This window comes from Meleagris gallopavo, chromosome 1 (assembly GCF_000146605.3).
Source record: "Meleagris gallopavo isolate NT-WF06-2002-E0010 breed Aviagen turkey brand Nicholas breeding stock chromosome 1, Turkey_5.1, whole genome shotgun sequence".
Taxonomy (NCBI): Eukaryota; Metazoa; Chordata; class Aves; order Galliformes; family Phasianidae; genus Meleagris; species Meleagris gallopavo.
The window spans coordinates 126351827-126367546 of NC_015011.2; the positions used below are offsets into that span (position 1 = coordinate 126351827).

Sequence of the window (15720 nt, forward strand, 5' to 3'; positions counted from 1 at the left end):
TGGTGACAGGTGACAGGACGAGGGGAAATGGCCTCAAGTTGCGCCAAGATAAGTTTAGGTTGGACGTTAGGAAACACAGAAAGGGTGGTTAAACATTGGAATAGGCTCCCCAGAGAGGTGGTTGAGTCACCATCCCTGGATGTGTTTAAGAGCCGTTTGGATGTGGTGCTCGGAGATATGATTTAGCAGAGGATTGTTAGAGTTAGGGTACTATGGTTAGGCTGCAGTTGGATTTGATGATCCTTGAGGTCCCTTCCAACCTGAGTAATTCTATGATTCTATGATTCTATGTTTGTGCTAGAATAACTGTTCACCCTTGGTATGGAGAATCCTTGACCAGTTCCTTTAATGATCAGCCATATGTTGGACTGAAAGTATTCCTGCAAATGGCTGTATTTATCTGTAAGTGGCAGCTGTTCTCAGCTCACATGCAAGGGTACCACATAGAAAAACAGAGAGGTAACTCAAGAAGAGAGAGAACAGGGCATTTGTTGTATGATAGCGCAGGTTGAAACGCAGGTGTATGAAATAATGTTAGGAGTTATAATTCATTCTCCTTACCTTTTTTTCTATGATAATTTCATATTTGAAACAAATGTCTCTGTCCACATGACTTGTATGAGGTCGTTGCCACTGAATTTCACAACTGTGAGAAACTCCTGTACAGTTCACAGTGACATTTAATGGAGGGGTGAGCTTCTCTGAAATAATTTAATTAGAAATACAATTATTATAGGAATATGGCAGATTAAAAATCTAGTCTCTTTGCTCTGTCTTATTAAAAAACTGCATCTTGATGAGAATTACCAGATTCACCCATATTCAGAAGTAAGACTTCCTGATTTAATATTTCAGTTGAGGAGTGTGGAGTATCAGATGCTACTGTAGGTTAAACTAAAACAAAACAGAACAAACTATTGCTATATTTTACTGAATTCTGAAATATAATCTGTGCATTTGTTTTGTTTTGTTATAGTTTTTGCTCACTGTTTTAAGACATTTGGTATTTTGAGGATCTTTTTTTTCTGTGTTTCAACAGAATTCAGAATCATGAGATAAAGACACAAACCCAACATCTAGATACTTCCACTCAGGCATCCATAGCTACTTAATCCCAAAATATGACTTTGTTCTTTCATAGAATATATATGTGATGGGAATGTTCAAAATTCTCCAATCTATAATTTCAGGTTGACAGGTTGACTCTGCATTCCAATTTTTTTTCTTATAATTTTGACTTTTCAGTCACAAAGGCTGGGAAAAAAGAATAAGAAGTCTGAGGAACAGCATTTCAAAAACTTATGCTTCTTCTCCCCCCCCTCCCTCCCCCTTCCCCCAGGGTTGAATTCCTCTATTTTTTCTCACAATGCTGGAAATAAAATTAAAAAAAATAATAGTCCTTACCAATTTCATACAGATAAATTGTCTCTCTGTAGGGCAACATGTTTTGTCCATTTCTAGATTCATTCACCAGGAAATAAGCTTTCCTATTCTCTTTTATTGACACATTTTGGAATCTACATCCTGTGTGTCTTCCACAATTATCTGTGATGTAATTCTGGCATCTGACGAAATCTTCATTCCTTTATATGATAAATTTCTTCAGTTTAATATTGATAATGTTGCATGCCAGATGAGAATTCAAATTTTCCAAGCCAAAAAGACCTACTCACCTTGAGGTCTTCCAGTACAAGAAATACTGAGCATCTCCTGAAGCATTCCTGTCCACATGCCAAGTGCAGTTCATGAAGGAAATATTATATATCACACAGACAAAATTTTCAATGGCTGTGACATTCATGCCTGAAAACATACGAAGAATATTTCATATCCCCTCTATGGAAAGACTGTACAACTTCTTAAATCATATAGAACTCTGCATGCACATTTAATGATTTTTAGGCACCTGATTAGCAAACTCAGTTGCATACTGTTCGGGTCTTTCAGTTGTACATTTGCATCAATATAGCAATGATTTTATCTCTGTTGAGTTTGAAGATTGTCTACCATTGTTACAGATGCTGAAGATGTGGCTATAATTTAATCTGTTCAGGCACAGTTACATAGTGGAGACTACTAACAAATTCAGTCACTGGTGTGACTCCCACCTCCCTTTACATACCTATGAACATTGGATCTGATCTGATTGGATCTGGAGCAGGCTGCCAGAGAGGTTGCAGAGCCTCCTTTGATGGAGATACTCAAGACCCAGCTGGATGCCTACCTGTTGTAGGGTGCCTTCTTTAGCAGGGGATTTGGACTTGTTCTCTTCAGGGCCCTTCCAACCTCTATGATTTTCTGATTCTGTGATTCTGTGATGTGTCCTTTGCTTACATCTTCAGTTTATCAAAGGTCCAGTCTACAGTGGAATATAAATTCTGCAACTATGAGCCAGGGAAGTTTTCTCTCTTGTGTTTGTGTTAAGTGCTCTAATCTTACGAGAGTAGACCTACAAAGGACAAAAAATTTAAGATAAGCTGTCCATTACTTTTTTTCTGTGTTAAAACTAGGTGACCACAACCTAACCCTAAGTCTGTGTTCTGAAACTAGGCCCTACAGAATTGTTGTGATTTTGAGGAGAGAAAAGTGTATTTTGGATCTTTAATTTAGAGCCATTGCTAACCTATTCAAGACTGATACATACTGGATTCAACAGTTTGTGGAATTCTGTTTGCACATAACTTTGATAATACCCGTGTTATTAATGCTGAAAAGTGTATCGTCCTTCTGAATCCTTTTCTCCCCTCAACAGTGCTGTATGAAAAAATAATTCTCCAGAATAAAAGGAGCTTAAATGTATTCTTGTACCTAATATAGATATATATGTATACATATTTTAGTGGTTCCAGGCAGTTGCTCTGCTGTATGAAGGTATTTGGAACTTCTTTACAGAAAGTTTATTTCATTTGAACATATTGGGGATGCAAGAACTAAATATATGTGGCCTGACTCAAAATTTACGGAGGCAAAGGCTGATATCTAGGAGAACTAATACAATGTTATATACCTTAGCTACAAATATATATAAATGAATAACTTCCCATCACTCAGAACACCAAGGGAAACATCCTCTTCACACTCAGCACACTGGTAATCAGGATGCACTAGGGAAATTTTTATTAGGGACAAGATATTTCAATGGAGACCCAAGAGTAGCAGCTATCTGATTTTGTAAACATCTGAAATTAAAGAGGATTAATTCAAGAGACAAAAAAAATTGCCAAAATACTCCTGTTGCTAGAGATGCGTAAGCATTCACTATAGAGTTGTTAATATCTGACTTATATATATATGGGGTTGATCTCGATGATCTCTAGAGGTCCCTTCCAACCCCTACAATTCTGTGATTCTGTGATATGTGTTTATACAAATGTATTACAGTACACTCTTTAGAGTCCAATGAGTAAATCATGATACTAAGATGACCAAGACCATCACTCATTTCTCTGTTATTTCAGAGATATTTCCAGATTCACCTGATGACCCAGGATCAATCAAATCTATGCACTTCATTTCCCCATTTACAAAAGAGAAATGCTTCTGGATTGGAAATAGGGAAGTGTTCTTCCCATAAAAAATGTGTGACAGTCTGAAGTATGATCATAGGCACTGTGCAAGGATCTTAGAAGTTTAGGGTTTATAAAGCCTTTGGTAATGCTGTAAATCAAAAGGAAAAAGGGTTATTTTGGTGTCAAATTAAAAAAAAAAAAACTGGTTCAGGTATGGCCCAACAAACAGCTAGGTTGACTGAGGACATAATAGGGTAAAGGGAACTCCTAAGATGGCATTGTGGCATTGTGGTTGAAGAAAAGGCAAATGAAATCAGTTCCTTGCCCTCTTCAGTTGTAACTTCAGCTTTATATAACTAAGAGAAGCATATAGAAACACCCAAATGTTCTTTAAACTTACAAGCCTGTGTTCTGCAGTCACGATGTTACTATGCCTACAAACAGCCATGATCAGCTGCAGAATTATGTGTGAGTCACTTTATTCCCTTTATGGATAGGAATTTCATTCCAAACTCTGGGAATTTATTTTTAATTTCTTCTTTATTCACCTTTCCACGGTGTGTAAAATTTTGACTACCTTTCCTTTAGGGAGCTGTTTATTTTTGAGTCTATCCTATTCACTATAGTGTTACAGTTTTGCCTTCATTTTTTAATAACAGCTAAGTTCCTTAGATATTTCTCCCACTATCTTCCATCATTTCAATGAGATATTTAATTTTTTCTCCCTCCAGTTTATACTTGAGAGCTTGACAAATTTTCTTAGCGGTTTCTTGCTCTACAATTCCTCTTTTAAAAACACTTTATTCATCATTTCTTTATCATTATTTCCTTAAAAATAGCTAGGACCGTACTGCCATGATTCTTTCCTCTGAGCTGTGCTGGGAAAAATAATGTTTTATCTGCAAAAAATATCATCAGAGATAATAAAATTTTGTTCTGCGTTCTTTGTGGTAATTGGGATTACTAACAAGGAAGGACTGGATCTCACTGATGGGCCAAGACCAATTTCACATTTTATTCGGTAGTTCTTGAATAGAAAACGTAAAAACATCTTTCATCTCTTGGACACAATAGATCAGATAATTTGTAGAGGGTTGCAAATAGCATATTTTAGAATTAAAAGAACATGATTTGTTTTGGAAATGAATACAAATAAATTACTTTCAACATTCAACATTTAACTCTGAAGATGGCATCAGACCGTGGGGTGCAATTTGTCTTAACAGCATACAGGTGCAGTATAAATGTGCTCTCAAGGGAGGCAGTAATTCTGTGCTGCCTTTGTAGTGGCTGGAAAGCAACAGTACTGAAGACACAGTTAATTCAAACTAGTCTAGGATGAGATAAATGAAGTCTTTACTGTGTTTCCTGCCTGAAAAGGTGTAAGTTAGAGTGATCAGCCCAGACGTATCTCTATATAACAAAATTTTCTGCCTTGAATACAGGAGATTTAATTCATTCTGCCTCTTACATCATCTGGAACCTGCATGTAGTCAATGAACAGAAATGCTTCCTATCTTCTTTTTCTGTGAAATCTGCAAATTTATTTTTGAAATGATCTTTTCCTCCTCTTTCTTATACCTGTGGTCTTACATATTTCTTCTCTTTAGAAAAACAGTTACAGTAGAAGAACAGTACGTTTTCTCCTCAGAGGTGGGAAGAGCTTTCTTTTACAACTCATACAATTGCTGTGCAGATTATTGACCAAAATCTTAAAGAAACATGAAGTATTTCCATGCAAAGCTGTTTCCATTCTGTATTCATTGTGCACTGTTGCTTATAAACTTTCTGAGAAAATGGGCTACAGCTAGGCTTTGTGTTGCAGAACAACCCACCCTTCATTTCTTCTATGAAAATGCTCAGCCCTGACACGTGTCCACAGGAGATGTTCATTTTAGAAATTTGGAAATATCAGCTATGTTGAAATCCTGCTACATTATCTATTCTTCAGACTGATTAATTCTTATTAGATGAGAAAGAACTGCCTAATAACATCCTGGTTATAAGCAATATCTGACCCTGTAGATTATTTTAGCTTATCAGAGCTTATATCATGTCAGATACTACAATGACTTTTATAAACAAAGGAAAGGAAGATGTTATTGGGAAAAAAAAAAAAAAATTATTTATTTATTTATTTATTTATTTAACTTTATGCCTTACTATGACTTTTAGGCATATTCAATTTATGCCTCTGTTCTTTTGTCATTTTCAGAGAACTCTGCATATGTGGAATATTCTACTTCAGTATTAACACTGGAATAAGAGAAAAGACACTTAAATAGTTTCATTTAACTGGTGCCTAAATGCAGTACTCCTAAAAGGAACTCACTGTTACAGTGATTTTACTCTATGAATGCAAAAATCTGAACATTTCCAGTCAGACCTGGCTTTCTTCAAGAGCATACTTGGAAGAGCCCAGTAATACTGGGAATATGGTCAGTCTTCATTTTAAAATAATTTTATATAATAAATAAACTATAGAAAAAATATACTAATATGCCATCAAAATTTTTGGCTATATCTGTCTTTGGAGACAAAAGCATGCATTTTGGAGATAGTATCTATCCATCCCTCAAAGAATTATTTTAAGAACATTTAAATTAACACAAGTGACATAAATGCAGTATTTCTTTGCCTACCTTCTTTGTGGTAAAACTGTACAACAGATAAAGTCAAAAGCAAACATACCTTCTCCTTTCAAACCTGTTTCCCTGTGGCAGTTATAGCAGTCGGGCACAGAAAAAGCGGAAGCCGTGAATACAACTCAGTGGCATATTTTTGTGTGCCTTGACAGTGTTATTTCATTATTAAGTTTTTCTAAACCTCATATAGGAGGGTGTAAAAATCCCGCCTACGCCTATGTCTTACTCATTTCCCTTACACCGCGCTTCCGTAAGGCAACGGGCAAAAGCAGCCACTGTATTGCTATATAGGGAGGCAAAAATAAAAATGGTGTGACAGCTTCTTCACCACTTCATTCACATAATTTTCTTCTTTATCCTGTTACATGAGCTTCATACGGGCTTCTGTATAGAGCACAGCCTCAGTGGCAGATGTAGCTGTGAGATAAATTTCTGGGTTAGATATAGGTCAGCACCATTGTTTCAAACCACACCACTATTTTCTGCTTATTGCTGAGGGTCACCTCTGCAATATGCCTGATGCTGTGGACTTTGTAACAGCAGTTTCCAGCTCTGCACTATTCAACCTCAAATGCAGTTCCTATAGAAGAGTAGCAAACCAATGTTTCCAGCTCCCATAACTTCTCCTTTGTCAATCTTCCACTTGACAAGGGTAATGTCCTTCTTGTGTACACACTTTTTTTCTGGGTACATTCAATGGATAGTCAAGGTAAATTTTCTTTTGGCATGTAAAAGCCCTGAGGGTACCAAAGCAACACTATGGCACCTGTGCAGCACCACTGGCATGAACTTCAGTGTCCTCATTCTAAATGCATACAGTGTGTGCTCATGTGAGCACACACATGAGCTATCAAACACTGCCCACGAGTGGAGACAAGGAACTGCCCAGATTAATGGGCCCTGAAGTGAGTAGCATAAGGCCTTTTGCCATCTTGACTGATTCTGAGACCAAAGAATGTGCCTGGATTCTAGAAGACACTTACCCAGCAAAGCAGCTTTCTGTAAACTGAGAAACATAGCATCTGCCTTTCCATGTACTTCATAGTACCTGAAAGGCACATTTTTGACTGCTTAGGGCACTAATGCTTTGGATTTCTTGTGAAAATGCCCTCAGAGGTACAAGAACAAATGAGAGATGAGAGATATGTAAAGACTTTTTTATTTGGGAATAAGAGCTCTCAAACCTGACATGCAAAAGGCCAGTCAAATGAACCAGGGAATGAGGTTGGCTAAGTCAAGACCTCTTAACCAAAGTAAGGTACAAAACCAAAATGCATAGGCAGTGGAGGCAGGAATACAAATTCTGGGAATTGAGGAATGTGGTCTAGGAAATCGTGAAATTCAAGGCAAAACTAGGCCTGAGGTTTGCTAGAGATTAAAAAAAATAACAAGAAGGACTTATTAAAACACCTAGAACAACAAAGAAAGATAAAAGAAGTGGTACTGTCCCTGATGAGTGAAATGAAAATATTCTAGTCACACTGTCCAATTCACAGAATGCAAAGGACTGGGAGAATGAAGAACTTCCCACTGCCAGAGAAGATCACATTTGAGACTATTTGAGGAATCTGAATGTGCACAAATCCATGGGACCATATTGAGATCCATCATATATGGATGTCTGTCAGCCTCGTGAATTTCCCTGTGGCTGGAAACAGGGAAACACAACCTCTGCTTTTAAAGGAAAAAGACTACATTAAAAAGAGAAAAAAAGAGGTCTGGAGAACTACAAGCCAGTTAGTCTCCCATCTGTGCCTGACAAGATCACTGAACAGATCTTCCTGGAAACTATGGTAGGACACATGGAAAACTGAGAGGTGATGACAACAATCATGTATTCTCTAAAGGCAAATTGTGCCTGACAAATTTGATGGAATTTTGCAATGTGGTTGCAGTGTTCGTGAATAGGTGAAGAACAACTGACATTATCTACCAGGACTTGTATAGAGCATTTGATGCTGTCCCACTCAACAACTTTATCTCAAAATTGGAGAGATCTGGATTTGGTAGATGGACCACTAATGGTGGATAAGGAATTGGTAGGATGGATGCACTGAAAATGTTGCAGTAAATTGCTCAGTATCCAGGTGGATACTAGCAGTGGTTGTGTCCTTCAGAAGTTTGTACTGGGGCTGATACTTTTTAACATCTTTGTCAATTATATGGACAGTGGAACTGAATGCACCCTCAGCAAGTCTGTGGACTACATCAAGCTGAGTGATGTGACTGACATGTGCTAGAGGAACTTCGGCAGGTTTTAGAGGTGGCCTTTGTGAACAACATGGATTTCAACAAGACCAGGTACAAGGACCCGCACCTCAGTTGTGGCAATCTCAAACACGAATATAGACTGGATGATGAGTGGACTGAGAACATCTCTGTAGAGATGGACTTAGAGGTATGTATTGGATGAAAAACTGAATATAGGATGACAATGTGCATAAGTACAAGGAGTAATGACCTAAAACTTGAACAGAGGAGGTTCTGTAATAATGTGCAGAAGAATTTCTTTATGGTAAAGGTGATGGAGCACGAGAATGGGCTGCCCGGAATGGCTGTGGAGTTTCCTTCTATGGAGTCTCCTTCTATGGAGACATTCAAGACCCATCTGGATGCCTACCTGTGTGACCTATTGTAGGGAACCTGCTTTGGCAGGAGGGTTGGACTCAGTGATCTCTTGAGGTCCCTTCCAACCCTTGTGATTCTGTGACTTGCAGCCCTGAAAGCCAATTGTGTCCTGGGCTGCTTGAAAAGTACAGTATAGTGGACAGCAGGATGAGGGAGGCAGTTCTCCTCTCTACTCTGCTCTTTTGAGACCCCACCTGGAAAAATGCATTCAGCTCTGCTCAAGAAAGAAAAGGATTTGTTAGAGCAGGTCCACAGGATGGCCACAAAGTAAATAAGTTGGGTTGGAGCACCTATCCTAAGAAGAGAGGTCAAGTGTTGGAGTTGTTTAGTTTAGAAAAGAGAAGTTTCTTTCTGAGAAGATATTATAGCAGCTTTCCAGAATCTAAAGAGAGCTAAAAGGAAAGACAGAGAGAGACTCTTTAGCAGGGCGTGATATGGGACAAAAAGTAATATCTTTAAACTGAATTAGAGTAGATTTAGATTAGATATTAGAAAGAGATTATTTACTATGAGGGTGGTGATGCACAGAAAGAGGCTGCCCAGCTGTGGTGCCCCATCCCTGGAGGTGCTCAAGGCCAGGTTGGATGGGGTCCTGGGCTGCCTCAGCTAGTGGGGGGCTCGGAATTGCATGGGCTTTAAGGTCCCTTCCAACCCAAACCATTCTATTATTTCATGATTTTATGACTGTATGTTTACAGATCTCTCTACCTTTCTTATCATTTAATTACTTGTACATAAAGTTTTAAAACAGCACTCATGACTTACAATGTTCTGTGAGTGTACCAGTCTTGCTACACGTATCTGTTACATTTCTCTGAAGAGATTGCAAATAATTTCAGATTTGTCCTGACTGTTTTCTTGTATACTGAACACTTCTCTCCTATCAGCCTCCTTTGTTGTTTTTTTTTTTCCCCTTTTTTTCTCCTGATCAGAGGAGGAATTGGGAGTTACTTGAGAAGATGTTTCATCTTCCTGAGGTTTCAATTCCCCAATTTTGTTCATAGATCAGAGAGCAGACAATGGGCTGTTGCCTGCACTTCATTTCAGGAGCTGCAGAAGTAAGACCTTCTGTTCTCTTTCTCACTTTCTCTTGTACACACATTTTAAAACTTGAGTGTGTGTGGTTTCAGGATCAATTTTTATCAGCAAGCCTGAAATTTCATTTTCAGTAGAGTATGTATAACTCTTCCAGATAGGTGATAATAGTGCTGGGAAGGCTGGATATTAAACAATTGACTTTCATATTCATCTGCAAATTTTGCAGCATAAAACAGGACTTCTGTTGAATGGATGTAATTAATGTAATTGAAAACTGTATCACAGCACATAGGCACACATTCTAAAAGAAATAGGGTTGTATAAACAAATGTAAATGAGGATGGATAATCTTCCTATACTTCCCTTTATTTAAGTTGTGTTTTCTAAAATATTTACGGTTCTTCTATGCTGTCACATGGTTAATGGACAATTTATTTTGTGATATGGTAAACTACTGCAATTCTTTAGTTCATAAATGCATGTGTGAGTTTTTAAAGGGAAGATTTATGTAACTTTTGAGATACGGACATGCTTGCTCATGTACATGATGCTTCCACATCATATAATCGTTTGGGATGACACTGGATCGCTTAGATTTTCTTCGTTAAGATAATGCTGAGTAATTTATTCGCATAAATGTAAGGAGTTTACTCATCATAAATCTCCTTGCAGTGATTCAGGTATATTTTCAAGTAGATGTTAGAAAGATTCATGGCTGGACATTTGGGACTTCTGACATTTGGCATCCTATGAAAATTTCAAGGATTTGGGACTTATATATGCAGCAAGATCTGATGAAATTAAACTAGTCTCAGCCACTAGAGCTGCCCACACTATGAGTGCAAATCTTTTTGAATGTGAAAGCTGCTTTTTCCAGGATTTACTGATTTCACACAAATGCAAAATAAAGGAGTAGGCAAATGAGAGCTCCTTAGTCCACCTCAAGTACTTGATCATTTGAGTAGTTTGTCAGGCACAGGAAAATGTGCCTATCATGAAGTCCTAGTTTTTGTGTCTCTGATTGTAATGCACAGTCAATGAAAGGAGTAGACAAGAAGTAAAAATACAACAGGAGCTCCACAAACTTGTAAGATATAATCTAAAAACAAGTTATCAAAGCTCAACAGCATTTTTTAAAATATTTGTTTCTCATTTATTTCATAGGTCTAGTCTTTCCTGTCCAGAGTGTATTTTCAGTGTTAAGACTTAAAATCAAACCTTTACTTTGCAATGCCTGTGAAAGAAAGGAACTCATTGTGCAAGAGTTAAAGTTTGCCTAGCAGGGTGATTTCATGTCCTAATTCAGCACCAGCCAGTCTGCACATACCAGCCTAGTCATAGGCTGTCAGAGGCTACCTACTCCTCCATTAATACTGAAGAGTGCTCAGAATTGGATGAAAGTTGTCCTTTTTTTCAGGCCTTCAATTTTTTTCTGACCCTCTATGAATATTATTTTTTATTGTGGAAAACTGAAATTAAAATGTAATGATCAATAAAAGCATGCATGACATATACAAAATAATAAAATATCTTTATTTTTAAATTCTCCGTTTCACTCTCCCTTTACAAATGCAAACAATTTATCAGTTTTGACTGGAATTGATGAATTCATTTAGTATGATGGTCTGTTTTGGTCCAAAACAGTATTTTATGCTGAACAAATTATGTGCCTGAAAGTTTTCAATCAGATCAATTTCAAAAGTTGTATAGTTGTTTGAGAACTATAGTTGGTTGAGAACTGCATAAATTTAGCCCAGAAATGGATTTTTCTTTTTTTCATTTTATTATTTCTTCTGATTGAGATTACATCAGATTGGATTTCAAGTATTTCTCTATTTATAGAATCACAGAATGCTTTGGGTTGGAATGGACCTTTAAGATCATCTAGTTCCAATCCCCTGCTACAGGCAGGGACACCTCCCTCTAGACCAGGTTGCTCACAGCCCTATTCAGCCTGGCCTTGAGTGCTTCCAAGGAGGGGACATCCACAGCCTCACTGGGCAACCCATTCCAGTGTCTCACCACTTTCACAGGAAAGAATTTGGCCCTCATCCAGTTTAAAACCACTTCCCCTCATCCTGTCACTACCTGCTCTTATAAAAAGTTCCACACCAGCTTTCCTGTAGTTCCTCTTCAGGTACTGGAAGGCTACTATAAGGCCTCCTTGGAGCCTTCTCTTCTTCAGACTGAAGAGCCCCAGTTCTCTCAGTCTGCCCTCGTTGGGGAGGTGCTTCAGCCCTCTGATCATCTTTGTGGCCCTCCTCTGGACCTGCTCCAACATTCAATGTCCTCCTTGTGTTGAGGATCCCAGAACTGGATGCAGCACTCCAGGTGGGGTCTCACAATAGCAGAGCAGAGGGGCAGAATCACCTCCCTCGACCTGCTGGTCACACTTCTCTTGATGCAATCCAGGATACAGTTTGCCTTCTGGGCTGCAAGTGCACATTGCTGGCTCAAGAACCACTTCTTCCAAGTTCAACATCAGGAGCTTCCCAACAGATAGGAAGTCAAGAAAAGGAGACAGAAGGCCTGCATGGTTAAACAGGGAACTGCTGGGCAAACTTAAGTGGAAGAGGAGAGTGTATGGATCAGGGAAGGAGGAGCCGTTTGGCTGGCCATATGGGAGGAATATAAGACTGTTGTCAAAGGATGCAGGGAGACAACCAGGTGAGAATTAAACCTTGCAAGGGAGGTCAAGGACAACAGAAAGGGCTTCTTCAAATACACTGTAGATAGAACTAGCACTAGAGGCAATGTAGGCCCACTGATGAATGAGGTGGTGCCCTGGTGACAGAAGATACAGAGAAGGTGGAGTTACTAAATGCCTTCTTTTCTTCTGTCTATACTGCTGGGGGCTGTCCTCTGGAGCCCCATACCCCTGAGGCCCCAGAGGAAGTCAGGATAAAGGAGGAGTTTGCCTCAGTTCGTGAGGACTGGGTTAAGGACCAATTAAGAAATGTGGACATCCATAAATCCACGGGTCCTGATGGAATGCACCCAGAGGTGCTGAAGGAGCTGGTAGAAGTCATTGCTATGCCTCTCTCCATTATCTTTGGTAGGTTGTGGGGAATGGGAGAGGTGCCTGAGGGCTGGAGGAAAGCAAATGTCATTCCAGTCTTTAAAAAAAAAGGGGAAGAAGCCTCACCTCCATCCCTGGAAAGGTGATGGAACAGTTTCTGATATGCCAGAAGGCTGTGCTGACATTCAGAGAGACCTAGACAGGCTAAAGAGTCCAGTGGGGAGAAATTTAATGAAATATAACAAGGGCAAGTGTAGAGTCTTGCATCTGGGCAATAAAAAGCCTGGGTACCAGTATAGGTAGGGGACTGACCTGTTGGAGAGAAACGTAGGGGAAAGGAACTGGGGGTGCTGGTGGACAGCAAGATGACCATGAGCCAGCTCTGTGCCCTTGTGGCCAAGAATGCCAATGGCAGCCTGGGGTGTGTTAGAAGGGATGTGATTAGTAGGTTGAGAGAGGCTCTGCTTCCCCTCTACTCTGCCTTGGTGAGACAGCAGCTGGAATACTGTGTCCAGTTCTGGGCCTCTCAGATCAAGAAGGGCAGGGAACTGCTGGAGAGAGTCCAGCACAGAGCCGCAAAGATGATTAAAGGAGTGGATCATCTCCCTTACGAAGAAAGGCTGAGGGAGCTGGGTCTCTTTAGCTTGGAGGAAACTGAGGGGTGACCTCATTAATGTTTATAAAAATATGTAAAGCGTGAGTGTCTGAAGGATGGAGCCAGGTTCTTCTCAGTGACATCCAGTGGTAGGATAATGGACAATAGGTGCAAGATGGGACACAGGAGGTTCCATATAAATATGAGAAAAAACTTCTTCATGGGTAACAGAACACTGGAATGCCCAGAGATGTTGTGGGGCCTCCTTCTCTGGAACCATCCAAAACCCCCCTGGATGCTTTCTTGTGTGACCTGATCTAGGTGTTCCTGCTCTGGCAGGGGGATTGAGGTCCCTTTCAATCCCTGACATTCTGTGATTCTGTAAGGCTATTTGCTTACCTCAGAAAAGAACCAGTTTTCAAGCTCCATCTAGGTTTGCAATTATTGGAATTCTTTCCTTGGCACACTTCCAAGGAGTGAAAATATTCTAAAACATACTTTTCTGTTGTCCATTGATTGTAAATTTGCTCTTGATGGAGTACTTTCACTGCAATAATGAATAGTATAAAGATGAAAATTCATTATAAAGTTGCACTGTATAGAAGCTCATAGAAACTACTTGGTTGACTAATCAGATCACAAAATTTAGAATAGAAAGTGGAATATAAGGATATGGAGTAAATTGTATAATCAGTGGCTATTGTAATGCAGTCACAGAGCAATTACATAATTGACTTATATTTTAATACTTTTCCTTTTGTGGTTTCACAGAGAAATCAGAAGATTCTTAGAACCTGGTGTGAGCAAACTAGGCACGTCATGGATAAGGAAGCCAAGAATTGCCAGCAAAAACACACAGAATTTGCTTATTCTTCCCAACCTGATCATACTTAGTGCTGAAGTCTTCTCAGCAAGGGAAACATATTCCTGAAGCAGTGAGGGACAGAAGCACACACCTGCCAGAGTGGAGAACAGTGAGTGGTGCTGAACTGAGAAGGGCTACCTTGTGCAGATACTTACAGTTCTCACATGAATATTTGCATCAGGCATGTCCATAGATATATGCTAGGTATAAGGCTACAATTATTCCAGAAGTTTGTTTTAAAAAATTTCGCTGTATAAATGTATGTAAGGTTGGGAGTTCTTGTGAATTATGGGCCAACACATTTATTTGGTACTACTGCTCTTATAAAAAAGGAAATGAGAGAGGAAAATAACTGTAACTGATGTGTTCAGAACTGAGTTCTTCTGATTGCTGCTCTGTAGAGGAACCGAAAGACTCCTACTATAGGGTAAAGACTGTCCTGTGACTCTTGTGTCTACTCAGCTTCTGTAATTCTTGAAACCAAGCCCTGCAGACTGTCAGAAACAAGGTCAAGTTCCTGCACTGGGAAAGTTGTGATGTAATTTAGCAGTTACAGCAAATTAGGATACAAGATATTGGGCTGGTACAAAAGCCTTAATTTATTGTCATGTCAACATCTTTAATTGTGAAAAAAGTGATTAAAGATTAGGAAAGTTTAAACCCTCATTAATTAGAGTTAGCAATGCTCTATCAATGTCAATATGGGTATTTAAAATAGATATTTGGAAAGTGTAACTTGACAGAAAGACACAAAATGCACAAAGTCAACTCTGCAGAGTGTTTGAAACCCAGTTTTGTCATTGGCAGCCTCATAGTCAGTGCTTGAGCTAGACATGGATGTTTTTGTTCAATCAGTTAACTTAAAAATGGACTTCCCCTTAGCTGCTGTGTCAGCCTGGAGAATTATTTGATTTGTTTATGGAAGGGAGGGGAGCTGCATGGCAGAATAGTGTATAAGCATACCTTACTAGTCCTGTAGGTTATACCAAAGACTCACTGGGGTCAGTATGTATTCTAAAAATCAGAACCATTGCAGTGGCTTCACATGACTTTAATTTAAAGCATAAAAATTTAATTTAAAGAATTACATGTATAAGAAAGAGTATTGCTGCTATTGTCTGGAAGATGTTGATAATCAAAAAACAATTTTTCTGGTTTTTTTTTCTTTTCTTTTTTTTTTTTCTGAATGTATTTTAAATTTTCCACCTTAAATTGGAGGACCAAGAAATGGAAAGAAAACAATATTGGAATCATAGAATGGCCTGGGTTGAAAAGGACCACAGTGATCATCTAGTTTCAACCCCCCTGCTATGTGCAGAGTCACCAACCACCAGACCAGGCTGCCCAGAGCCACATCCAGTCTGGCCTTGAATGCCTTCAGGGATGGGGCATCCACAACCTCCTTGGGCAACCTGTTCCAG

General features: G+C 39.1%; 1 protein-coding gene across 1 annotated transcript; it reads right to left on the reverse strand.

The window, feature by feature from the left end:
- Positions 1-228: 228 nt before the first annotated feature.
- Positions 229-6326, reverse strand: LOC104916138 (granulocyte-macrophage colony-stimulating factor receptor subunit alpha-like). Its single transcript, XM_010727123.3, has 4 exons — positions 6201-6326; positions 1674-1803; positions 1405-1583; positions 229-701 (listed from the first exon to the last, which is right to left on the reverse strand). The coding sequence occupies exons 2-4, from the start codon at positions 1799-1801 to the stop codon at positions 535-537; spliced, it is 474 nt and encodes a 157-aa protein (XP_010725425.1). The 5' UTR covers positions 1802-1803; positions 6201-6326; the 3' UTR covers positions 229-534.
- Positions 6327-15720: the final 9394 nt, after the last annotated feature.

Coding starts and splice junctions, on each gene's coding strand:
- LOC104916138 (XM_010727123.3), bottom strand. CDS start 1,801: ATGAATGTCACAGCCATTGAAAATTTTGTCTGTGTGATATATAATATT. Junction 1,584..1,673: donor TTGTACTGGAAGACCTCAAG/GTGAGTAGGTCT, acceptor TATCATATAAAG/GAATGAAGATTTCGTCAGAT. Junction 702..1,404: donor AATTTATCTGTATGAAATTG/GTAAGGACTATT, acceptor AAATTATTTCAG/AGAAGCTCACCCCTCCATTA.